The sequence below is a fragment of the Gordionus sp. m RMFG-2023 genome, chromosome 5, assembly GCF_954871325.1.
Source record: "Gordionus sp. m RMFG-2023 chromosome 5, tfGorSpeb1-WG-v2, whole genome shotgun sequence".
Taxonomy (NCBI): Eukaryota; Metazoa; Nematomorpha; class Gordioida; order Chordodea; family Parachordodidae; genus Gordionus; species Gordionus sp. m RMFG-2023.
Window position 1 is genome coordinate 1,870,048 of NC_088779.1, and position 26,455 is coordinate 1,896,502.

General features: G+C 32.2%; 1 protein-coding gene across 1 annotated transcript; it reads right to left on the reverse strand.

Annotated features, from left to right (window-relative positions):
- Positions 1–3,256: 3,256 nt before the first annotated feature.
- On the reverse strand, positions 3,257–26,391 carry LOC135929506 (glycerol-3-phosphate dehydrogenase 1-like protein). The gene is made up of 10 exons (XM_065466115.1): positions 26,236–26,391; positions 22,617–22,797; positions 11,754–11,894; positions 11,012–11,153; positions 10,158–10,270; positions 8,116–8,194; positions 7,002–7,156; positions 6,294–6,400; positions 5,712–5,812; positions 3,257–4,095 (listed from the first exon to the last, which is right to left on the reverse strand). Exons 1-10 carry the CDS (start codon positions 26,277–26,279, stop codon positions 4,082–4,084), a joined length of 1,077 nt encoding a protein of 358 aa, XP_065322187.1. The 5' UTR covers positions 26,280–26,391; the 3' UTR covers positions 3,257–4,081.
- Between the last annotated feature and the right edge of the window lie 64 nt (positions 26,392–26,455).

Sequence of the window (26,455 nt, forward strand, 5' to 3'; positions counted from 1 at the left end):
ACGTCGGATATGCCATTATTCTTAATTGTTCCTCTCTAACATATAGTCGAACGGCTCGGATTACTTGGAAGATTCTGTTTTAAAAAATGCGACGCGACTTATATAATTTTATTCGCAATGAGGCATATTTTCACGATTTGTATCCTCTATATGAATCGGGCCATTTTAACAAACTGAAAAGAGTGAATTGAAACTTTTATAATATCCTTACACCTTCCTTTTCTTTTAAATATCTTAGAAGAAAAAAAATTATATTATCGAGTTCCTAAAAAGGAACAATAGTTAAATTTGAAAATATTGATTTGCATGCTCTGTCCGATGAATAGAAGTTTCCTTGGCTCGGACGTTTGCGATTTGATTTTGTGAGCTAACTTTTATTCAAAAAAACCTAATAGTTAAAGGGGCTAACTGTCCGTTATAGCTTGAGTTAGGCGATCAACATTAGTTCCAAAAAACCTAATAGTTAAAGGGGCTAACTGTCCGTTATAGCTTGAGTTAGGTGATCAACATTAGTTCCAAAAAACAATTCTTTGATTTTAAAGTTGACATTTTTTTTAGAAGAACCTACTTTTTATTCCGATCATTGCTTAAACCCCAGAATGGGGCATTAAATTTTGTAAATTCATTCCTGGATATTATTCATTTTTTGCAGAGTATGAGAAAAAGAAATATTCAAAAAATTTTGATCAAAGATTATTATTTTTTTGAAAAGCAGTGTGATTATTGATCAAATTTTACCTAAAAATGTCTAAATCTTTTTTCAAGTTAATCTTTTGCAATTTCCATGCCAAAAAAAAACTTTCAAGGTGGAAAACTCTGTTTACTTGCGATTAATCTTAATCCTATTTTAAGATAAATATAGAGGAATAAAGAGACTAGAACACAGTTTTTAATAAAGGTACTCCAAAATTTTATTTGCACAAGATCATGATTTATACAACGTATAATTAAAATATCATCCAACATATCTTTGTTACATCTCGTTATCCGTATTCGATCGCAATCCTAAAAACGCTCTTTCGAACAAAAATCTTGCGTATTTATAACTAGAATTGTTAAACGAATCGTTTTTAAAAGAAAGAAAGAAAGAAAGAAACGATTTTTAAAAACGGCTAACTCAATATTTTATACCAGAATAATTTTACGCAAACCCTTAAGATTTTGCTCATAGGTAGGAACAAAGGTCTAGAAATCTATTAGCGACAATATTTTTCTGACTAAAATATTGAGTTAACCGTTTTTAAAAATCTGCTCAGAATGATCCATTTAAACTACACTAGCTAGTAACAAGCGATCGATTCATAATATTAGTTTTCAAGAGGAATTCGAATGTATGAAGTTGAAAAAATATTTTATAATTTAACACTTATGCGCTTATTTCATTTCAAATACAGATTATAAAACTGTGCAATCTTTAAATTTTACGAAGCAATATTTTAATTAGAAACTGAAATTGCTTAGAACTGAGCATTAAAATAATACCCCAAATTTTTATACTAAAATTTAAATGTAGTTAATTTTTTTTTTTATTACTTTACTATTTTTTTTTCAAAAAAATGTCAGATGGAACACTCCAATAATCGGGCAACTGTAGATTAAATATTTTTTAAAAAAAAACTCGCTAATATTTCTGTCATGTACACCCTAGAAGTTGGGAAAATGAATTGAGGGTCAAACTCGAAAACATTCATATTATATTTTATACTGAAATATAAAAAATTCTAAGTAATATCTAGAAGAAAAAAATTACATTAAACAAATGCCTTTATAAATCACAAATATTGTGATGAAATGAGATTGATAGGAAAATAACAATTATTCTTGGACATCTTTTTCTCTTCTTCTCATAATCCTCTGGTGCTAAGATCTTTAGATCCAACCTGATGAACAGACTTAGTTCCAGTTTCTTAATTAACTTCGTCCTTGAATATTTCTTGAAAGGAGGCTTAAAATATAGTAATAAATCTCAGAGACCTGCAGGCCCGGCCCTAAGCCCGGGAACATGTGCTAGGCCGAATTTTAATTTTTTTAAATATACCCGGGCCTGAAAAAACCGAACCGGGTTTGAAGATGTCAAATCCGGGACAGGCCACGCGAATGGTACCTCTGCAGGTCTCCGATATATCTATCAAATTTTATTTTTTTTTAAAAAAAGGTTTAAAGCTTCAAGCTACGCTCTAACTGTTCTCCAGAAGCTATTAGGATAATTTCTAATTACTACAGATACTTTTAAGATACGCTGAAAAAGTATATTCATTTTTCCGTTTTTAGCATTACATTCAGAGAAGCTATTTAGAATTCTAAAAAAAAGAAAAACGAGTTAAGACATCCTATAGGAGATTTTCTGCTTAAATTTCTAAAAAAAAAACACTTTACATATACTCAAATAACTTCGCTGTATTATTTTAACTGAATACTAATTTTATACTAATAAAAAAATGGAGGGAAAATATATATCAGAGACGTGCAGAGATACCATTTGCACGGCTCAAAAAAATTTCAGGCCCGGCCCGGGTACTGAACCGGGCTCAGGGCCTGCAGGTTTCTGATATATATATTATATACTGATCAAGATAGTTTAAATTAATTGGTTCCCTTTTTGGGTTAACTCATTAAAAAAATGCTTCATTTCTTATAAGTCGTGCCACCGATTCGAATCCCTATTAGCTTTTTTGACAGCTTGATTTCCTCTGATTAAAAATTATTCTTTCACTTGTATAAAAGGAGAGGAACATCGAGAATGAACGATAAAAATGCTCAAGTTTGAAACAATAAGAAAAAAAGTCATATAAAAATTCTAAGAGATATTTTTTTTAAGAATTGTGGCCGCGAAATAACCTTAATCTATACTGGGCGATGCATCTATCGAAAATGAACATACCTCTAAGTAGCGTTAAGGCTCGTTTTGAGCCGATTTTTTAAAACGGCTAACTCAATATTTTAGCCAGAAAAAATATACCTAAGCCTCTGATTTTGATAATATATGTTTTAGACCTTTATTCCTTCTATCTGAGCAAAATCTTCAAACTTGCGGAGCATTTTTCTGGAAGAAATATTGAGTTAACCGTTTTTTAAAAATCGGCTCAAAACGAGCGGTTTAACAACACTGCCTTGAAGTCAGCTGTAGCCAAACGGAGCGGTAAAATAAAACATTAAAAAAAATAGGTTAAATATTAAATATAATTAGATTTTAATCACATAATTTAACAAAATTAAATTGAAATAGTTATATAATTAAACATTTTAGAAAAACTGCTTTCGTGAAATGAAACTTTTAAGAATGTAATTTATTTTATAAAATTATTGCAAAAATAATAAATCTACAATTTGGATTTGTAAAATAATATGAAAACATTTCTCTATTTTTTAATAATGATTAAGTAAAATATATATATATATAATTTTTTTGTTGAGAAGCGCTACATTTGGAAGTATTGTATCTCAATACAAAAATTAAAAGTAATGTTGGTAACCGGTTTAGGGTGGTTGTGGCGTGATCGATAAAAAAAAAATATCTAAAGTTTATTAGTTTACTTTTATTCTTTCATGAAGACCAGGTTATATTTTTTTTAAAAATCATCAAAAATGTCATCTTTTCTATGAAAGGGTAGAATGGGCAAAAAGGTAAGATTTCATATTATCTTGCATCGTGTATACCTGGACCAAAATCACGAATTTTGTGCGTTTTTTTCTTCCGAATATCGCCAAATTTTTAATAATTAATGAAGTCTTACTACAAGTCACAGTTAGAACGAATTCGCGGCGAGTTATACAAAGTACGCCGTATTTTTGCGTTTTTCGGTGCGAATTTCGAATAATTAACAACGATTCACGCTAATTGTGAATGAGGAGGGAGGGGGTCAATGGCGGCATAAAAAATTTTTAAAATATAAATCACAGAGTGTATGAGAATATGCTTAAAAGCTATAAATTTTGAGAATTTTCACCATAATAAAAAAAATGACAATTTTGAATTTGCTAAAATAATCACAAAATATAAAAATCGTTATTTTTTTAAATAATAATAATATTAATAAATTTGTTTAAATATTTTTTCCTTGGGGATGATGAATGCATTCCGTCAGTTTTTATCATCTGTTTTTTTAGAATGAACAAAAAAAAACAATTTAAAAAAAATAAAGGTGTAAAGGGTTTGACATATAATAATACCTAGACTGACGATGTATTCATTGAAAATGTACATCAATGAAAAACAGCTGGGGACGCCATTTTGGTTACCCATATCATTATTATTTAAACAAGAGAGCCAATTTATTCCTATGTCTGACGTAACTGTATCAAAGAATTGCCCCTGATCATCGAGATAATAAGGAAGCAAGTTAATCAATTTAATAGTAGTTATTTAACATGAGACCTATACTACCAAAAAGGCGGGTCCAGCTGTTTTGCATTCACCGACGCTTTCAAGTGCATTAATATGAATTCAACGTCAATCAAGGTATTATTATCTGTCATTGACTAAAAGCTAGGCTAAGCCAATATTTGTAATTGCCAGAAAGGTGATTTAATAATATTTATTTTTTTAAAATGTATATTAAATTCAAAAAAAAACAATTTCGCTTTTGAATGCTGGTTTAATGACACTTTAAAATAATCACATGATCGACCGAAATCAAAAGTCCGCTAAAAGATATGAGATTGATTACGAGATATAAAAAAATAATAAAAAGAATTCTTTTTTAAAAAATGGCGCTTATTTTCCAACAATAATAGACCAATGATGTGTGTATATATATATATATACTAGATTGGCGATTCGTTTATTAAACGCATTTAAAGGTGTCCACATATATAGGTGTCAGCTGTAACGCCATTTTGTGGTTTCCGCGTCGCTTGAATGACACGCATGCGCATTCTTTGATAAATAAGAGACAATCAGAAGTGTAAAACCACAAAAAGGCACTACAGCTGACTCATATGCATCGACATTTTAAATTACAAATTTGGTCCTAGCTTAAAAAAAGGTTTGTTTTTTAGATGAAAGTCCGAGCAGGGACATTTAGCAAATCGTATAAAATGGATTAATATAACATTCAATTTACTGCTCGTATTTTAGATTTCCTCTTTAAAATAATTTAGAAAAGGTCAAGAAATGGGATTTTCTATTTTTCAAATTAGAAGAAAGAAGCAGGGCCTGGAACTTATCATAAGGATTCGTTTGGCAAAAATAGTTCCGGTAAAATTAGGCATTCGACGAAAGACGCGACAGAAAAGTGGATGCCAAAAGTACCATAGAAACTCCTTCAAAAAAAATTTTTTTAAGAAGAATCTCAGCTGTTGGAACAGTTAAATCGGACGTAGCCCAAAAGGTAAATATCAAAATTTCTCAACAAATGCGATTAAATATGGGAAAAAAATCAAATGATTTAGCCATATCTGGAAACCTAGGCCCGTACACCGGAGCAAATATTTTTTATTTACTCTAATATTTCAATTTTCCCCTTTAAAAGAATTCGAAAAAAAATAAAAAGTAAAAAATTGTAAGAATTCTGGAGCGGGGGCGGCAAAACGATCTAAAATAAAAATTCCGCGCCGAAACTGAAAATAAATATATTTTTTTCAAATCAGTGCCGAGCCAAGAATATTGATCTCCGCAGGTCTCAGATCATATTCCAATCCCAACAAGCTACTATTTTTTTTTTCGAGTATAAGTTTAAAAAAAAAAATGAAAGAAATAAAAAAAAACTTACACAATACATCGACCTTGGGGTGTTCCTGAAGGGTCTCTATGATGTAAGAGGGTTCCTTTTTACCGACGCAAATTAAATGGATGCCGGTAAATATCGGAAATCTATAAATTTGGCGCGTAACGCAAAAAAAATATATTCAAGATTTAATAACACGCTTTCGCGCTTACTATAAAGGAGGCGCTATCAATATTCAGGAGACTAATAAAGGGAGAGGACAAAATCATCCTAAGCATTACACAATACATGAGAGAGCGAATTCTAAATTCGAAAGATTTGACCGGAAATGTATTCCAACATGCATAGAGCATTTAAGACAATTTTGACCAGAACTTTTGTCCCCAATTTATATCAATTTTTCATACGCATGCGCATCAAAAAAAATATATAAGGGTATATGGCGTATACATTTCCGGTCATACCGATTTTTTGAAAATTACCTTCAAGTTATATAAAATACAGAACTATTAAAACCCTCGTAGATTCATATTACTGTAAGGGGCAAGACTGATTTTATCAAAAAAAAATAGAGAAATAATAAAATAGAATAGAATTGAAACATAGATTCAATGAAAGAAAATAAACTCCTTGAGCAGGTTAGAAGCCTCCAATTCCTTATAAACGTCCAAGGCAGTATGAGGTCCCTGTAACTTCTGCCCGTTCAGCATCTCGAGTTCCAGCTCTTCGATTTTCTTATATATTTTAAAATAATACAAAAAATATATATATGTATATAAATAAATTTCGAGAATAAACTGCCCACCCAAAATATAGGGGGAAGATAAATAAACTTAAGAGTATTAAGAATGTTATCAAGGAAGTAATGCCAATAAGGAGTGGGGAAAATTCTTTTTAATACCAAAAAAAGGGTTGTTATGAATATGTTGGCTAAAGAAAACATTTCGAAAAAATTCTTTGAGCTCCTTGTAATATAAGCGTGTTCATAGATGTTCTTTTGAAAGGAAGGAATATTATTAAGTACGGCAAGTAGTATAGTCACGTGGGCGATTTAAAAAGCGGAGCGGCTAACTAAATATTTAGTGGACATCTATTAGGCGAAATATCGAGAAAATATTTTTTTGAATAAAAGTATAGAGTATCAATCCATTTGACAAAACGAATGGCCAGTCAATACCGGCCTTATGGCACTCAACCATGACATCAACGTATCCCCATTAAAAACAAAATAAAAGGGTGCCGTCCTTGAACAACTAATAATTTCTATCGATATTCGTATCTACGAGTTCCATTTTTATTAAAGATAATTTTTTTTAAAAGAGAAAGAGAATAAACTTTTCCGGTTTTGACGAAGGCTTCCCCGACTTTCCTATTCCTGCCTCCGTAACAGGTCGTTATAAGATCGGCGATGCCGCAACTTTCGAAGAAGGTCTTCAAATGGGACGAGGTCGGATATTTCATCTTGCAAAATTTTACCATTTCCATCAGTCCTGCCCATAAAAACAAATAAATAGCGTAAATAATATAGGCTAGCGGTTCAAAAATCATGAATCCCAACCGTAACCCGGCGAAATATTCCTAAGCGCGAATTCGCGCTAAATGTGAATTCGGGGTAAATGAATATTCGGTTTGGTTTAAGAAAATATTTTGTTTCGCCATTACCCAACTAAGGTTACGACATAACACCAATTTTACGAGGATACAGAAACCGATGGAAACCCGTGATGGCTAGCTACTACGATTTAAAAAAAAAACTATTTTATTAAATTTAAAATGAAGAATTATGTTATCATATGATAAACAAAATTTCAACTTTATTATAGTATCATAAAATAGTAATAAATTTGAATATAAAATGAAATAAGTTAATATATTTTATAAAAGGTCATAACGAACATTATAATAATTAATAAATTATTTTAATTAATATTATAATTTTTGTAAAATTAATTTTACATTATATTTTTATAATTATTATAATCATGTATTTTAAATTTATTTTATTTTAATTAATCTATTATTTTATTTTATTTTAATTAATGTTAAAATGTCATTTTATTCATTTATAACGGAAACAAAAGGTTATTTATTTTTAAATAAATTAGCTGTTTTAGATTTACCACTTCAGCAACAAAAATATCGATTAGAAATTGAACGCCAAGTTGTGAGGGGTTAGTTGTTCGAGCTAATCTTTCACTTATTCAAAAATAACGTTGGGGGGAAGTTAATGACTAGTTTGCTAAATAGACCCGGGGTATTATAAATCTGGAATAAGTGGGCCAAACATAAACATTAGTGTATTCAAAAAATATCGTACGCATTTTATATGGAATAGTAGTCGTATATAAAAAAAAAATCTTAGGGGCATAAAACCGAAAATGAAAATTCTATATCTTCGTTCGCATCAACGAATCTCGACATAATTCGCAATCAAAAAAAAATGTCTAACCCAATCTAATTTCGGCGGCTTTGGTGTTGTCTCCGTACTCGAGCCCATCTATGACACCGGCCCCAAATGCTACTATATTCTTTATTTTGAAATGAATTTAGTTTTGAAAAAGGATAATAAATGGAATGAAAAAGAGAAAATGCAAATAAAAGAAAGAGAATGGAAATAAAAGGAAATAAATTTAAATTAGAAGCCTCGAAAGCAAAGTTAGTGTCGGCAAGCGTGGATCATTAGTTTATTAATTTACGAGTATCATATTTTTTAATTTTTTCTTACTATAATTCATTATCCATTTCTTGATAATTTTATATGAAATTACTAATTTTTGACCAATGACATAAAATAATACCTCACTGACGATGCATTCATTATAATGCATTTGAAAGCGTCGCTGAATGCAAATCAGCTGGATCCGCCATTTTGGAAACCCATATAGTAATTATTGTCATGTTAAAAAACTACTATCAAATTGATAACTTGCTTCCTCATTATCTCGATGATCAGGGGTAATTCTTTAATAAAGTTTGCGTCAGACATAAAATTGGTCTGCCGTTTAAAATTTTTAATAATGACATGGATAACCAAAATGGCGTCCCCAGCTGTTTTTCTGTACACTTTTAATGAATGCAATCGTCAGTCTAGATATTATTATATGTAATTGATTTTAACACAATATACATTAAGTAAATTCAAACTACCATTAATTTGAATACAAAAAGTAAAAACACAACAAAATACAATATTATAAAGGTCATTCAGTATTCTGATAATAATAATTTGTTAATATAATCATTATTATAATTTATTTAAATCTGTTCTAAAATTAATATTTAAATTAATATTTTAAAATATAAATCATTTCTTTTTCCACAATATATAACATTCCCCTCATCCAAAAAATTCCCTTATTGTATCTTTGAGCTTAACACTTGACTTTGTTATTTTCTTATTTTGTAGTAATCTTGATAATTTGTAATTTTCAAGCCAATTCAAGGCCAGAATTTTGTCCCAAGTATTTAAGGATTGGAGTGTCTTCGAAGGATGGTTAATCCCCACCACTTTCCTAGAGTTAGCCAGAAGAGGGTTAAGAAAGGATCTTTGTTCCGAGAACTGAGTGAAAAAGATAAAAGGTATACATACATCTTTCCTCCATAAGACACGGGCAGTTTCAAATAAACTATCTCTACCACTTCACAGTATAGCCTCTTCGCATTGAAAACGAGAATAAAGGAAGGCCGACTTAGAAAACTAAATTAAGAGAGAGAGAAGCCTTAAACTAACCTTTGATTGGTCGAAGTTGTTCAAAAGCTCAAACTCGAAAAAATGGGATGCTTAAGAATAACCACAAGGAAATTTTGATTTTCAGGTCTAGGGCTCAAATGAAGAAAAAAAAAGTTTAAAAATGTATACGAAACCCCCTCCTAAATAGACGTAAAATTCTAGGAAGCATTAACCATTTCCTTGCTAAATATAAAGATGATGGGCAGGAATATAACGCAATATGGCTTCCAATTTAGTTTAGGCGGAAAGTTACTTCCTCTATGCTCGCTTTATGGAGATTCGAACTATTAAACGACCGGACCCTAAAAGGGAGATTGAATTCCGGTATTAAAAATATAATATAAAAAACTTAATTTTAAAGAAATCATAATAACGATTATATTAACAATTATTATTATTATTATAAGAATATTGAATGGCCTTTACAATAATTTATATTTTTTATTTCGTTATATTTTTTAACTTTTTTTTGTATTTCAAAATTAATACGAAAATTACTGTACATAATATTTGTGTAATAAATGGTGTTCATATCAAAATTGACAAAAAAATAAAAAAAATAGATTACCAACATGGTGGTGGTGGCAGCTTTTTTAAAAATGAATATTGACAATTTTGAAAAAAAAAATCCAGTTGAAGGGAGATAATAACGAATAAGAGAGAAAAGAGAAAGGGGAAAAAAAAGGTAAAATAAAGAAAAAAATGGAAAATAAAAGGAAATAAGTTTAAATTAGAAGAAAAAAAAATATTTGATAAAAAACTTTGAGTGCCCCGCACAATTCCACGGTTTCCATGTCCTCCACGACAGTTATCCGGAAATAAGGAGTTTGACAAAGCAATTTGAAAATTTCCCCGTTCTCCATATTGTTGGTTCCTTTGTCGGAATCGGAAAAGATGAAGGAATAAATAATATAAAGTTTCCTTCTTTTTTTTTAAAAGTGGAAATATAAAAATTATTTTCTTTTCGCATTTATTAATTTCTTTCTTCCGATTCTTTATTTTATTCTCGTACATTTCTTTTCTTTCTTATTTATCATTATTTTTTTTATCGAAATCTCCTCCGAAATACAGGACTTGTAGGCTCGGCCCTAAGTCCCGGGTATACAGGCCGGGTCCTATTTAAATTTTTTTAAATATCCGGGCCGGGACTAAAAATATAAAACCCGGACCGGGGCGGGCCGAAATTTAAAAAAAAAAAAATCCGATTGGGTCGTGCGATTGATAACCTCTGCAGGTTTCTGTTATATAGGCCGTGGCTATGTTTTTTTTTCTTTTTAATGGTGACAGTAAATAAAATTATATTGGGTTGGTTCCCTCATAATTATTGGATCCGAGATTGGACTCCATTCAAAAAATCGGATGAGAAACATGTCGGTCAAATGTTATTTCTATACATGGGTACGTATCCATTTTAGATCAATTTCAGGCCGGACAAGTTTTACGCGTGTTTTTATCACGGGAAGTGAGTGGCGTGGAACCGGGAAAATATATTTTAAAAAAAAGAAAGAAAGAAAGAAAGAAAGAAAGAAGAAAATATTTATCTTTCCTCAATATCTTACAAAATACTAAATTTTCTCATCTATTCTTTAAAAAAAAAAAATTATTTTTAAAAAACCGATGGTAGTTTCGCAAAATTTTTCCGCGGCGATTTCTGGTGCCAAGTTAGCGCCCATGAGTACGCTCATGTTGAGCGAGGTTAGGGAAGATTTTATCATGTCCGTGACTAGCAAGGTCTTACCGTCTTGGAAATCTAAACCCTTTAGGTGTTCGGTTGAAGAGGGAGGGCGAGATTTAAGAACAAAAATATTTTGATTTTCAGCGCTTGAATTTCGTGAATTTTTTCGAAATTTCTACAAGGTAAAGGGGGGAGGGGGTTAAACATGTGCTTACTTACCGCATGTCAATTTTCAAAATTTCTACAAAGCCTACCTACCACAATGTTCGCCGCAAAAATGGCGGCTATGAATATAATTTATAAATGGCGGGTCAAAAAGGAATATCATAATAGATCAATCGAAAACGTAAAAAAAAATAGTCCTGAGCCGATAAAATAAATTTAAATTTTGTTTAAACAAATTCTGATTGGATAAGATCGAATCACGAGCGTTTCCACGTGTCAAAACGACTATTTGTAATTTATACGTATAAGAACCCTAGAACCAAAAAAAATATTTTTTTGAATGACCAGAGTATAAAAAAAAAATTTTTCGAGATTTCGCTATTTTTGGGGGGCCAAAATCTTGAGTTAGTCGCTTTTAGAAGTCGGCTAAATCGATCCGTTTTACTAATCCTATTTCCGGCAAAAAAGAAATATATCTATTTAGTCCAAAATAACAACATAATCATGCACCCAAAACCTTTATGAGAGACAAGCCAATGGCGGAGGGCTTGACGTGCGGCACCATGGGTTTGCATATGGCGCGAATAAATTGGTGAGGCATAACGAAGATCAAGAGGTCGGCGTCTTTGACGGCTTCGTCGATTAGAGGCGTGGCTACCTAAAGGGATAGAATGGTTTAATTTTCGATAAAATTATGGCGGGCATTGTTCGCGACGATTATTTTTAGAGTAATTATTGTCGCGTTATGATTGACGTCGAATCTTATCATTTAAAAAATAATAATTTTCCGAACAAAGTTATCGTTAAATTAATAATTCAATGCCGTTCATTAAGTTTGTTAAGGGGAGGGCAATGATTTGTAATTAAAACTGCCCATGTATTGGGGTCAGCTGTGGGTGTCATTTTGTGGTTTGCATTTCGACTAATTGACTTTATTTAAATATTAAATGAATGCGCATTATTATCAATAACGTAATCGGCGTATAAATAGCAAAATGGCGCTACAGCTGACTTCTATGTATGGACACTTTTAAATGCACTAATCTAGTAGTATATATGCAAAGGGGAGGATGGGTTTCCCTTTATTTTGCGAATTTTATCTTGTATTTCCGGAATAGATTGTATTGTATTTCCTGAATCTCAAATCCAGGTATTCGAACCGAACCCGAACCCGGAGAATAAAACCCGGTTTTTGGATAAAAATCTGAACCCGAACGGAACCTGAACCCCGTTTATAAAGTGAAGTGTTAAAAAAATTTTTAAACAACTTAATTCATTTACTCCATTTTTAAATTTTTTTTAAAATTTATTCTCGAAGATTCCTATTGGATTGTTAATAAATTTTAAACAATTAAATTTATTTACGCCGTTTATTTTTAATTTTTAACTTATTCTCAAAGAATATTAATTAGAGGAAAATTAAAGTGAACAAGTCAAAGTAAAAATTATTATATTGGGAGAATTTGTAATGTGTAATATATATATAAGGGAAATGTGTAATTTAAATGTTGAATTTTTGGAAAGTTAATGTTGATGTGTTAATAATTAAGTTTAAAAAGTAAGTTTAAGAGAAAAAAATAAAAAATAAAATATGTAATGTATAAATGTGCAGGAAACTTCTGTTGTATTTGTTCAAAAAGAAATATATGCAAGTAAGTAGAGAATTTGTAATGTGTAATATATATATAAGGAAAATGTGTAATTTAAATGTTAAATTTTTGGAAAGTTAATGTTGATGTGTTAATAATTAAGTTTAAAAAGTAAGTTTTAAGAGAAAAAAATGAAAGATAAAATATGTAATGTATAAATGTGCAGGAAACTTCTGTTGTATAAAAGAAGAATGGCAGTGCTTCAATTCCTATTTTTAAGCAGGTCATGGAATAAAATCATGGATATAACATTTGTTAATTGATGAACTAAAAGCATTATTGGTGTTGTAAATATTGTAAATGTTGGTGTTGGTATTTATGTAGGATGTTCAATTGGGAAAAATGTCATTGTATTCATTAGTAGGTTGAATATTATAATTAATTAGATCCATAAAATTGGAATATGATTTTGTGAGTGTTCTTTGGTTTATTGAATTTTTATTGATATAGAGGAGTTAAAAAAAAAAGATCTTCTCAGATATGTGGTCTATGAGTTGAGTTATAATAGACACTTCAATTAGGGGAGGATTGGGCTGATTTTTGTTGCCAATTTGGGGAGACAGCAATAAGAAGTTTAAGAAGTTCACTCAGTATATTATAACTTCCTTATATGTATCGATTACTTAGGCAAGGCAGGCATTGAGCAATGAATAGAGATCTAGATTAGGATAGGTTGTTGCAATGTGTTGTTTCTGATAGATCTGCGTTGGGTAGATTACTTTGACAGATTCTGAGTAGTTGGGTTATTATTGCAAGGGATCTCGATTATAATTAAATGTAGGTGAATTATGTTGCCGATATGGGGTTGTTGGTATATTTCACAATTATAGTTAGGTTGTTATGGAGTTGAGCTCTTCAATTAGGGTAGGATTGGGGTCGTATGGAATTATCATTTCCAAGAAGTTTGTTTTAAATGTCAAATTGAGATATTTCAATTGTAGATTTTCACATCTACACATTACAAATTCTCTACTTGCATATATTTCTTTTAGAACAAATACAACAGAAGTTTCCTGCACATTTATACATTACATTTTTTATTTTTTTCTCTTAAACTTACTTTTTAAATTTAATTATTAACACATCAACATTAACTTTTAAAAAATTCAACATTTAAATTACACATTTTCCTTATATATATATTACACATTACAAATTCTCTACTTACTTGCATATATTTCTTTTTGAACAATAAATTATTATTTTCTTTTTACAACACTTCTGTATTGTAATTTTTTCCTCTTTTTTAAAACTTTTTCAAAAATTTTTTTTTTTTTTCAACACTACAAAATTCAAACCTTCCTATAAATCTTTAATTTTACTCAATTCTTTTTTAACATTTTTCTTTTACAAAACTCAAATCTCTTTATACATCTTTAATTTTACTCATACCTAAAAATACACCCAACTATAATTTCTTTTTTTTTAAAATATATATTCCTCAGTCTTTTAACCTTTATTTTCCCTACCCATTATATTTCACAAAGCAAATAATCAACATCACATACCAACTATTCCCTAAAATTCTTATGCCCATCTCCTTCCATATGGAAAAATCTTGTTTTTACAATCTCATTATTCTCTATAGATCATTTCTCCTTACTCTCCATCACATCTGTATTCATTGTACAAAATAATTGACATTTCTCTCACTGATAAGTTCTTTCACTCAATTCATAGCCTCTCCTTTAGTCACACAATGGAACGCTGCCCCACGTGTTCCAAAAACATAAAAAATCACCAAATCCGGCCTTTTCACCAGGCACAAATCCAAAGGCTGTGCTTGTCCTGAGTCTGGAAAGCGTCCTTCCCCTCCCTTCCAAAATCCCCTCTCCATTTTTTCTACTCACAGTTATACTTCCACCTAATCCAATAACGGCCACATACCAACCACATCAGACACATTCATTTTCCTCCCACCTACCACTCACGTCGACATCATTAACTTTCTAAAATCCGACAAACCTCCCATTATTTCTAGAATTCCCAAAGGCTCTAGAATACAAGTAGCCAAAGCTCTCTCTACCTGTCTTCATTCACTATTAAATAACTTTTCCTCTCTAGATCATTGGCTCAAACTCTTTTCATTTTCTTTCACGACTCTCCAACCTCCCAATCCTGAGATTCACAAATCTTTAACCCAACAAATTAAAGACGCAACCATACACCCCCTCACCCTCACATCCACCTTTTCTTCTCATAATTCTAAAAAACTTTCCAGCCTCCAATTAAAGGCTAAGATAATTTCTAATAAAATAAACAATCTAAACATCAAATCTGCTCTCCGCCTACTAGCATCTGACGACTCAATTGCAACCAGTAATGAGGAGAGCTACAACAAACTTAAACTTAAGCACCCTTCTGGAGGTGACCTCATACCTCCTCCTCCGCCCAACATATTTCCCACTAATTTTACCCCCGTCGAGGTGCGCAAAAGTATCCTATCCTTTCATCACGACTCCTCGCCCGGGTACGATGGGCTTCGCCCCATCTTCCTCCAGGACCTTACATCCCCCCTCATAGTCAGCCAGGTCCCTATTTTACAGAATCTAACAACATTCTGCAACAAAATAGCACATGGACCTGTTCCCGAATCCATCAGGCCACTCCTGTTCGGCGCTAAATTAATCGCACTCGAAAAGCCGAACAAGGACATCCGGCCGATAGCAATCGGGACAGTATTCCGTCGTCTCGTTGCTAAACTCATAGCTTCCAAAATTAAGGATAACGCAGCCTTAATTTTAGCACCCCATCAACTCGGTATTGGTATCCAGGGCGGTTGCGAAATAGCCACACACGCTACTCGCATCCATCTCCAAACCAACCCTAGTGACGAAATCCTCGTCAAAATTGATTTCTCTAACGCCTTCAACTCCATTCGCCGTTCCCACTTTCTTCCACAAATATACCACTCATTTCCCACCTTCTCCCAATTTTTCCACCCCTGCTATTCCAAGCCATCTCATCTCCAATTCAACATCTACTTACTTTCATCTGAAGGGATCCAGCAAGGCGATCCTCTAGGCTCGATACTTTTCTGCATTGGAATCAACGAAATGGTCAAAAACATTTCTACCAACTGCAATCTTCCACTCCACACTTGGTACATAGACGACGGAATATTCTGCGGCTCCCCTCACGAGGTCGCCAAGGCCCTCGCCATCATTAACACACATTCCGCCGCAATTGGACTTTCACTTAACGAACAAAAAACCGAGATCTGTCCACTTCATTGTTCCATCCCATTCACCCATAACTTCCTTACAACCGAGTCATCATCCCTCACTCATCTCGGCTCACCTGTCGATGGCTTGCAATTCATTAATCACTTCTTCTCTAACGCATCATCTAGCTTACTTCATTTCAAAAACATCTCTAAATTTCTCCCTCGCCATCAAGCTTTTTTTCTCCTCAAAAACTTTTACTACATTCCTAAAATTCTTTACGCTCTTCGATCCACCTCAATCTTTAAATTTCCCGACTCACTAAAATCATTTGAAACTTCCGTCAAATCTCTTGCCGAAGAGATCCTTAATCTTCGCTTCAACCATAATTCATGGCTACAGGCATCACTTCCAAAGCTCGGGGGCATCGGCTTACGCTCACCTCTAACTCTTTCCATCAATGGATTCATCGCCTCCCGCCTCTCATCTGACTCACACATTAGCCAGCTTTCTCACTTTCCTGACCCATTATTAGCTGAAGCCCAGACCATTTGGGACAATTCCGTTGTCCCAAACACTCCTCGACCCTCCTCCTGTTTACAGAGAGACTGGGATACTCCACTCAACGAAGGCTCAGTCGCTTACCTAAAATCGAGCCTTCATGACGACGATCTCACAGTCTTTCACCAATTAAACCAAGGATCGGGTTACGAGTTTCTGGAAACTATACCCTCCAACAACCTCGACTTGTTGCTGACCGCTGACGAGCTAAGATTTGCCATTGGATTACGGCTCAATTGCGAAATTGTTCTACCGTACCAATGCAAACATTGCGAAACCAGCGTCGATCGCAAGGGCAGACAGCCTCCATTGCCGCTTTTGCCGAGGCCATTTTCCACGGCACACCAATTGCAATGACATCATATTGCGTGCTCTCAAATCCGCAGGCATTCCATCAAGACTTGAACCGACCGGCATTTTTAGATCCGACGGAAAACGTCCTGATGGAATGTCCTTGATTCCTTGGTCAAGGGGCCAGCTACTAGTCTGGGACTTCACCTGCATTGACCCAAATGCACCATCCAACCACAACGTCGATGCCCTCGCTCTAGCAGAAACTCGTAAAACTATCAAATATAGTTCCATAGACCCCTCTTTCTTATTCATACCTATCGCCTGCTCTACTCTTACCACCTTCGGTAGCAAAGCTCTAAGTTTTTTAAAGAATTAGGCAAACGGATTCGGGAAAAAACCGATCAGCCTAAAGAGTCCCTTTTCTTACGACAAAGACTTGCTACCGCCATCATTCGCTCTAACTACCTAAGTTTCATCTCTTCCATTGAATAATCTCCTATGTCTATGCTCTCTCTCTCTCCCTTCTCTTTCCTAGTTTCCATTCTTTTATCCCTTACCCTCTTTCGCAAATTATATTTTTATATTTTTTTTACCTTTATTAATTTTACCATATAAAAAAATTTATTATTTGCTATAAACTTTTGGTAACATATTATATCAGCAACTATTGAAATAAAGAGAGAATTTACCCCGTCAAATTAAATTATTAAAATTGATACATGACCGCTTTGTATTTTTAACTATATTTTTGCCTATAAATAAAATAAAAAAATTAATTTTTTATACCAAATTTATGTCTAGTTTTTTTTTTTTAAAAAATTATGATTTAAATATAGATTCTTTTTTTATCAATTCAAAAATTCTGAGCTAAACCCGAAACCAAACCCGGGTTAAAAATATTTCCCTTAACCGATCCCGAGCCCACCTATTTTTTTTAATCTAAAACCGAACCCGAACCGAACCGAACCCGAACCGAACCCGAACCGAACCCGGGCTAAAATTTTGCCGGGTTCGCATCCCTGCTCGAATCAAATCGAATTTATATACGATTAAACTTATTATTCACACACTGATAGCAATGACGATGGTCAATTTTCAAATAAATAAAATAATCGTTAAAATTAATGATAAAAAAAAATTAAATCATTTTTCAATTTTATCCATTCTATTTATTTTTATATTTTGAAGAAAAAATGACAAAAAAATATGCTAGCAAGATTAAAATCTTTTATTAATGATCCTTTTTTCCGATAAGGAATGGACGAAAAAAAAAATAATTCCAAGGCCAAAAGTATACGAAATTATTTTCGAAATTTTGACGATAAAATTATCGAGTGGCCATTTTTAATTATATGTACAGTATAATCAGTCTGATTTATTTGGAATTTGTCATTATCGATTTTCTTTTACATTTTGAAAAGTCGGTCTCAGTGGGTTTTTACCTTAATAGGGGGACATAGTTTTTAATGACGAGAGTCGAGAAAGAAGCCTGGGGAGGTAAAATGGAAAGTATTATTAGAGAAAGGGAGATAAGGATTTCCGTTGCGTCAAAGAATGGCAGATTAAACGCTCCAGAAATATAGGTAGGCGTGAATGCGAGCTCATATTAAAAACGTTATAAAATATGAACCGGATGTTATAGTAACCCGCTTTTTTTCGATGAATTTACTATTTTTTAAAAAAAATAAACTATGCCCACCATTTTTATTTGCTTTTGAATGAGTTTTTTTGAGTCTTGGGAAGGAAGGAAGGAAGGAAGGAAGGAAGGAAGGAAGGAAGGAAGGAAGGAAGGAAGGAAGGAAGGAAGGAAGGAAGGAAGGAAAGAATGCATTTAAAATATATAAATTTTTATTTATCCTTTGCTCTCTCTACGAATCGTACTTGATACAGTTCTCACGTATTAGATCTAGTGTACATCTCTTAAAATCTCAATATTGGTTTTATTTTTTACTAACATTCGCAATATCGATTTTAATCCTCATACTTGTTAATATCAATCATAATACACGCAAAATACATATAGATATATAAATATTTATTTTTTTATCCCTCGACTAAAACTTCAATATTTGTTTTTTTTGTTAAGCCAATTATAATTGCTTGTATTGATTATTAACATTTCAACTCACTCATAATATATTAATGTAATTTCTCTCTAAAACCTGTTGCTCTCAAAACTTCAACATTGGTTTCTTTAGTACCTTATATTTATTTACATATCACCTCATATAATATAGTTTTTTATCCTCTCTAAGATCTTTCGAATTTTTCCTTATTCCATTCTCCCTCCCCCTATTTTTCAAAATGTCTAGTTTTATTTTCATTAAACTCTCCCACCATTAGATTTTATAGTAAATGCATGTTTGCATTGATTGAAGTGATTTCAATTTAACCATTAATTTAGATGGAATTCAGAGGAATTCAATTCTGAAAATTCCCCTCCATTTTCCCCAGATTATTTTATAAGATTTCCTTCTACTTCGCGTGATAACCTCATTCCCGGAGATCTCTGCTAAAACAGTTTAAATTCCGACTCCTCTTCCAGATCCTCATGTTTAGACCTAATTAGTTAGTTGATGGTTCCGAGTTCTGGTTAAACCCTCCAATAGCAGCTTCTAGATAAAGTGTTCGCTAAATGATTAATCTTGTTCTCTAAGTCTTAACTCAATATGCGGAAAATTTAGCCCTAAAAAATTTTGACCTTGGTGATATTAGCAGTTCTGCTCGAATTTTTGATATGATATAATTTCTCGGATCAACATCAATACTTTCCAACAACTTGTAGCCATCGGCGCCATTTTCTAACATTAATCCCTCTTAGTAATGAAGTCCTTGAGAACCTGATGTCCTTTAAAATGGTGGCAGGTAGTTTAAACGGTTTCAAATTTGTTGACTGAATCAAATGCCCTGATATTGTTTTTACTGACCCCTTAAAAAATCATTAACCGAATTCTTGTAATATTATTCTCATAATGTGAGTTCCTCTTCCTATACTTCCTATTCCAGTTGGCGCACCCTCTTGTGTTATTAACCAACCTGGATCGGACGGTAGTATTAGAACGCATAACTGATGGGTCGTATTAGTTGTCGAAATCATATTAGACAGAATTCGTTCTACGGTCATTCCCCCGGTTAGGCTTCAGAGATCGGATTCGGTTGCGAAGTGGCCCCTCTCACGTTGTACGTACTTTTATGATGAGCTCGATAAATATTTCTGCAAATTAAGACTTCAGAAGTGGCCTTCAAAATAGCATCCATAAAGGTTCGCTCTTGCCATCCTTCTTTTTCCTACATATGGTCATATTATCAACTCTCGCTATGGCTTCCTCTTACTCAAATTTAGAGTTTACTTTATTATCGCAAGAGGGAATTCAAAGGTCGATCATCTGGATCCCTTGCAAACTATTAGGCATTAATGCCTCAGGCATAAAATCTTAAAGAATGATTTCAACTCTGATTTATATCTTGAGGGTTCCTTGAACCTAAATTTGTGCGATTGAGATGAGTTGTAGGCCTCTAAAAGTAGCCTTGATATCCAGCCTCAACATAAAGATGTTATTTCCCCCCCTTTCCCACGATGAACTCTCTCCTGTAGGTTCAACTATAGGGTTTTCAACAAGAAAAATTGACTAATCTCTTTTTAAATCCCTAAACAATTTTCCTCATTCCACTAGTCAGTTTTTGTTCCTCACTCAAAATTCTTTCTTGCTCATTTTTATATCTTCCCCAGCCTTCCAATATAATTCCCTTCCAAATTCCTTTTTGAATATAAAATTTAAACGTTTCATCTAAATACTTTCTTAGTCCTAAAATTTTCCGATTCAAAATATAATAAGTCCGAGCCCAATTTAGGGTCGCTATAACGTGTCATCGTGATATAAATGGCAATTTCATAAATTCCAATTTCGCGCGTTATTAACCGCGTGACTTTGATGGCCGAGTTTTCCGAATCTCGCAGATTTCACTTTCAAGCGTTATAGCGGGATTCAGGCTGACATGCAGGGTTCAGCCATTGTCGATGAAGAATTATTAAATCTCTGGTGCTATTTTATAAAAATTTCCCAATGATAAAATTATGCTTTTCGCAAAAAAATATTAAATTTTATCAAATTTTTTTTTTCTCGAATTCAACCTTCAAAAAGATTCAAATTTTTTTTTTTTTCAAAAAGAAAAATGATATTTTTGCCATTCACCAAAAAAATTTTTTTAAGAAAATCAGCTGTATTATATCTACCATTTGTTTCTAAGAGGTGTCCTATGTTCAACTTTCTTGAAGTGCGTCTCGTATTCAGGCAATCCTACACAATTATTGTATTTGAGTGACCCGTGTGTCTCAGCCGTTAGATACCCCGATTTTATAATCGGTTTAAGTTTCGAAATCTTCACGGTTATAACTATAGCGAGTCGGTAATCAAGAAATGATTTAACTAAGTATCCGCTAATATACATCAAAAATGGATCTCATTGCGTTTTAGTCAGACCTGCAGGACCGGACCAAAGCCCGTTCCGAGTATGGAGCGAATGAAAATAAAGCTAGGCTATTTCAAACCAAAATATAATTCTAGGAAATTTCATAAATTTTCAAAAAAATTTAGCATACGACTTTCCTTAAAATTTTAAAATTAAGATTTTACACTTTCCGAATTTTTTTTTAAACAGTTTTGGACACCGCCAATTTCCAAGTTATCAGATACTAAAATCTGAAAAACTTATAGTAATGACATATTCTTTTCGGCCCAAATTTATTTTTTGTAAACCGTGCTGTAAAAAAAAAAATTTTCTATATCCGGGCCGAAAAGTAATTTTTTTCGGATAATTCGAGTTAGGCTAAAAAATATTCTAAACCGGGCCGGGCTGTGCAATTTGCGGGTCTCAGATTTTAATATAATTTGGTCGTTTATTTAGTAAATTGTTATACGCTGTCTAACTGCGCACCATCTCATTACCCGGGGTATGAGAATCGAGTGAGAAGACAGACATCATACAGAACTTGTTAAGAAATCTCCAAAATATTTAAAATGCAAGGAAGACTCGTGCTTAATGTACATTAACGGCGGATGGATACTTAATGCATATCGCGTCCCAACTTTATATCCACTAAATATACATATCCCGTAGAAGCCTTATCTTCATAAAAATACCATCCCACCTGGATTGAAACCAAGGTCGAAATTTAGTGATTCCTCAATCACAAGATCCCTTCTGAGCCACATGCTACTCAAAAAGAGCGATTTTTTTTGTGTACGACTTTATTAATAGCACAAAGAAACTTTGCACATAACTACCCTCCTTTTAGGGTAGCCAACCCTGGCATCAATGGTCCTTTTTCGAATATGTATACTGATATAATTCGTAAAAATGACAGGTGTAAATATGGGTTATATAATAATTTTAAATATGGTTCAGTTTCACTTTTGGGAGATTTTTGATGATAAATGTTCTAGCGAATAAATGCGTCGACGCAAATATAAATTTCTATTTAATCTTTCTCTCTTTCTTCTTTCCTTTCATTTATTCTTTTTTGTCACTTTCCTTTCCATCCCTTATTCTTTCCTTTCATTCCTTTAAGTTTAAACAAGGCATATATTACATTTTATTTAACATCCTTATCATTTCACCAATCAGGGGAGTTTAAAAAAAATTATCATAACTTGCTTTCCGTGGCGGAAATTTTAAAAGCGGAAAAATTTATTCTAAAAAAAATTAACTTACGACGTTGAGGGGAATTTTGTAACCGGGTAGGTACTTGACGTTCTCGTGATCTGAGTTGAGGATCTCAGTCAGTTTTCGGTTATTGACAACCTCCTCGTAAACGTACATTTTAACCGTGTTGTCAAACTTGTCGGCGTGTTTCTTAACGTTCTCCCCGATAATCCTCGCTATAACGGTCCCCCTTTATGAGAATTAAAATTAAGTGTCACGTGGTTTCTTAAAGTGTGGACCGATGGGACATTTGGGGCCAGTTGAAATGGGGCCAATCTGACCAAATTTAAAAAGGGCGAAGGCCCTATAAAGAATCGGTGCATCAACTCCTCGTCTTACTTCTTATATGCGATAATCTAAATTTTCGGTATATTTTATATGGGAGAAAGAAAAGGATTGATTTTGGAGCTAGAGAATGATTGGATTGACATTTGGGCAATGATATATCAGACCTGCAGGCCCGGTCCGCCGTATTTTAATTTTTTTAAATATATCCGGATCAGGCCTACTATTTTTTTTAAAAAATAACCGGGCCGGACCGGGTTTGAAATTCTTTTTAAAAAATAACCTGGCCGGACCGGGTTTGAAATTCTTTTTAAAAAATAACCGGGCCGGATCGGGTTTGAAATTCTTTTTAAAAAAAAATTCCGAGTCGGGCCGTATATTTTAAAACGCAATATTTTAAATCGCCATTATTAGCTACAAGAATCAAAAATAAATATAATATATTTTTAAAAAATCCGGGCCGAGCCTGAAAATATATAACCCGGGCCGGGCCGAAAAAATTTCTGAAAAAAATCCGGACCGGGCCTTGCAAATGATACCTCTGCAGGTCTCTGCTGAGATATATCAATTAATGGTAGCCATTCGGCCAAAATCGTATAGCTAAAGGGGTCAAGAATTTTTCTATGAAGGGGCAATAAAAACACAAAAATTCTTAATCCTGTAGGCGTTCTATTTGCGGCCTCTCATAAAAAGTTATATTGTATTCTGATCTGGAAGGAGATGGGGCGGACATTCGTAAAAAAAAATAAACTTCTGAAAGCAAAGTCGAAAAAAATAAAGTTTATACGCCATCTATTGCGCTAAAGTTTATTCGATTAAATTTTATCGGGCCGTATTATGGTTATATAACTCTTTATTAACATTTTTTACAGCGGCATCGAATAATTGTAAGATGATTCACAATAGACATAAAAACAAATTTGGGAGGGCATGCAAAAAATATTTTGAGTAGGAAAAGTTAGCATTTTTAATGGTGGGCTAAATTGGCTTTTAAAAAAGACATCATTTAAAATGGTTTATAAGACAAATCAACCTTTTGTCTGCCAATTAACGTCATCTATAAAATTATAGGGTCAGTCTGACCCCCAAAAAAATATTAGTGTTACATTTCTTTCATACGCTTCCCCTTTATGCCGAAAATTTTAAATTTATTGCAGCACAAACAATGTGGAGACGAAAGACTAAGAATGACTGAATAAAGAGGTGCACCAAAACGGAAGTAAGAGGATCAAGACCTCGAGGAAGTCCCAAGATGATGTGGACAGAGTTTTGGATCTTAAAAATAGCGATGGAAGACAAAAATGGAGAAAGAATCAGAGAGGAAACTGGCTTACTTAGGGTAAACCTGGAAATCGCCATTAAAAAAAGAAGAAGAAGCATTAAAATAGGAAATAAAATAAATATTTCAAGTATTTTTTCCCTTATAAGTTTTTTTAAGGCCACAACTGTACAGGCCAATTTGGACCTTAGGCTAGAATAACGAATTTCAATTTTGCAGGTCACAAAAAGATATAAAAAAATTTTGCGATAGTTACCCGGCTTTCTATTATCCATTTCTATTATCCACTAAAAAGATAAATTTAATATTAAATATTGGATTGTTGAACATATTTACCATTCAAAAAAAAATTGGATAGAGTTAATTTTAAAGATTGATTGTGAATAAAATCATGTTCAGATAAGTTTCTTTGTGTGAAAATCTGAATATAGTTGATCAGATCAGTAAAGAAATTGTGGATTCTACCCCATCCCCAATAAAATGTATCTTAAATATTATTCAATATAGTTAACTATATTAATTTAATAAATATAAGCTAAAAATGTGAGCTCTAAAAAAATTATAATAGTTAAAAAAATAAAGTTCAAAATTTTATTAAAATGCATTTTTAAAAAGCAGATGTATTCACCTAAAATAAATTATAAATTATCTTTTTAAAAAAACCATATTTGCTTTTTGTATTAAAAAAATAAAGGGTATGGAAAATTTTTACAAAATCACACAAAAAAAGTAGATGGAACAAAACAAAAATAAATAAATTCCCTCAGTATTTTATAGATATAGTATTTTAATGTTTAATATATTTATGAGATTAAATTCATCAAAATATTTGCTGTCTGGTCAGAATAGATAAATAAATAATAATATTTCAATCTTAACATTAAATCTTAGATATCTTATCCACTAACATATATCAGGCATTCATCCATATTTCATATATAAATATAATTGTAAAAAAAATATAGAATTTTTAAAAAAAATTAACTAAATCTTAATTTATTTTTAATATTGCTTTATATACATATATCAATTATAATGTAAAGGGAGAAGTAAGCCTACCAGAGTCATAATAAAAACAATTCCCTCGGTCTCCCAAAACATGAGAATCCTCATGAGACTCTTACCCATGATTTGATTTGTACCTTTAATTTAATACTTGTTCTTCACACTTCTGATCTACCATTCATATAAGTCAGTCCTATTGGTTTTAAATAGAAACTAGACTAGTAGGGAGATTAATTTTTTGTATAAGGTCAATAGTCTGGGCAAGTTTTTTTAAAGCATTCCAGCCTGAACCATGATTTGGAGTGGTACACCTACACTTATATAATTTTAATAAATGTCTAAATATTAATCGCAATAGCATTTAGTGCATACAAATTATTCATATTTATGTTATTTGTTATTCCTTTTTCCAGAGCAGTTTCCATTCAATCATTTCCCATTTCCCACATTAAATCTATTATTAAGAAAAAACTATATTTATAGTTTTAACCAAACACAACATTTTTTCCTATCATCAAATATATTTTGCAAAGTAAGGTGATGTTGTTAAAAAAGAAACATCTTTCCAATAAAATGAAGCTATGAATATAACTTTAGAAGCTATGAATATGAACTTTAGAATATAAATATAAAAATGGAATTGATATCCCCCATCTCATTCAATTATAAGCATGTCTTTTAACAGGGATGTTAAAATTTATTATTCAAGATATATCAATATAATTGTTTTATCATGTGTATTTATGATATTTAAATATAAAACTATAAGCCTAGATGAAACATAACCAGGGAACAAATTTAATACAAAAAAAGGTTGATCTTAGACCTGTATTTTTTTTAAATCTGTGTTCAAAGTCAGTTTTTTTTAGTCCATACCAGTCTTTAAGTTTTTTTAGTCCCAAAGTAGATATCATATTTAATTTAAAAATGTTAGTATTACTTTTTATACAAATTTTAACAAATGAAATACCAGAGTTAGGATATATTGATATTAATCGATGTTTATAAAGAGGCAAAAAAAATATATGTATTAATAAAATAGCAGAGTATTATACATACCAGTTTCCTGATCCAATAATTGCTACTTTTTTAATTTGAGCCATATTTTAAACTTTTAAGAAATTTAAGCTTCCAATTACTATGCAAATATGTAAAAGGTGAAATTTAAAAATGGATAGAATCTGCCTCTTTAATTACCTCTAGAAGATATAATTATATGAACTAACCGTTAACTGGTTAAATAGCGATAGTAAAAAGTATATTCTTAAACAAAGATGGT

What these genes read in the sequence shown, in the direction of transcription:
- LOC135929506 (XM_065466115.1), bottom strand. Translation starts at nt 26,279, where the DNA reads ATGGCTCAAATTAAAAAAGTAGCAATTATTGGATCAGGAAACTG. An exon ending in ACAAAATTCCCCTCAACGTC is followed by an intron (nt 11,895 to 22,616) that starts GTAAGTTAATTT and finishes CTATCCCTTTAG; the next exon opens with GTAGCCACGCCTCTAATCGA. An exon ending in GCTTCTAACCTGCTCAAGGA is followed by an intron (nt 5,813 to 6,293) that starts GTTTATTTTCTT and finishes CCAAATTTATAG; the next exon opens with ATTTCCGATATTTACCGGCA.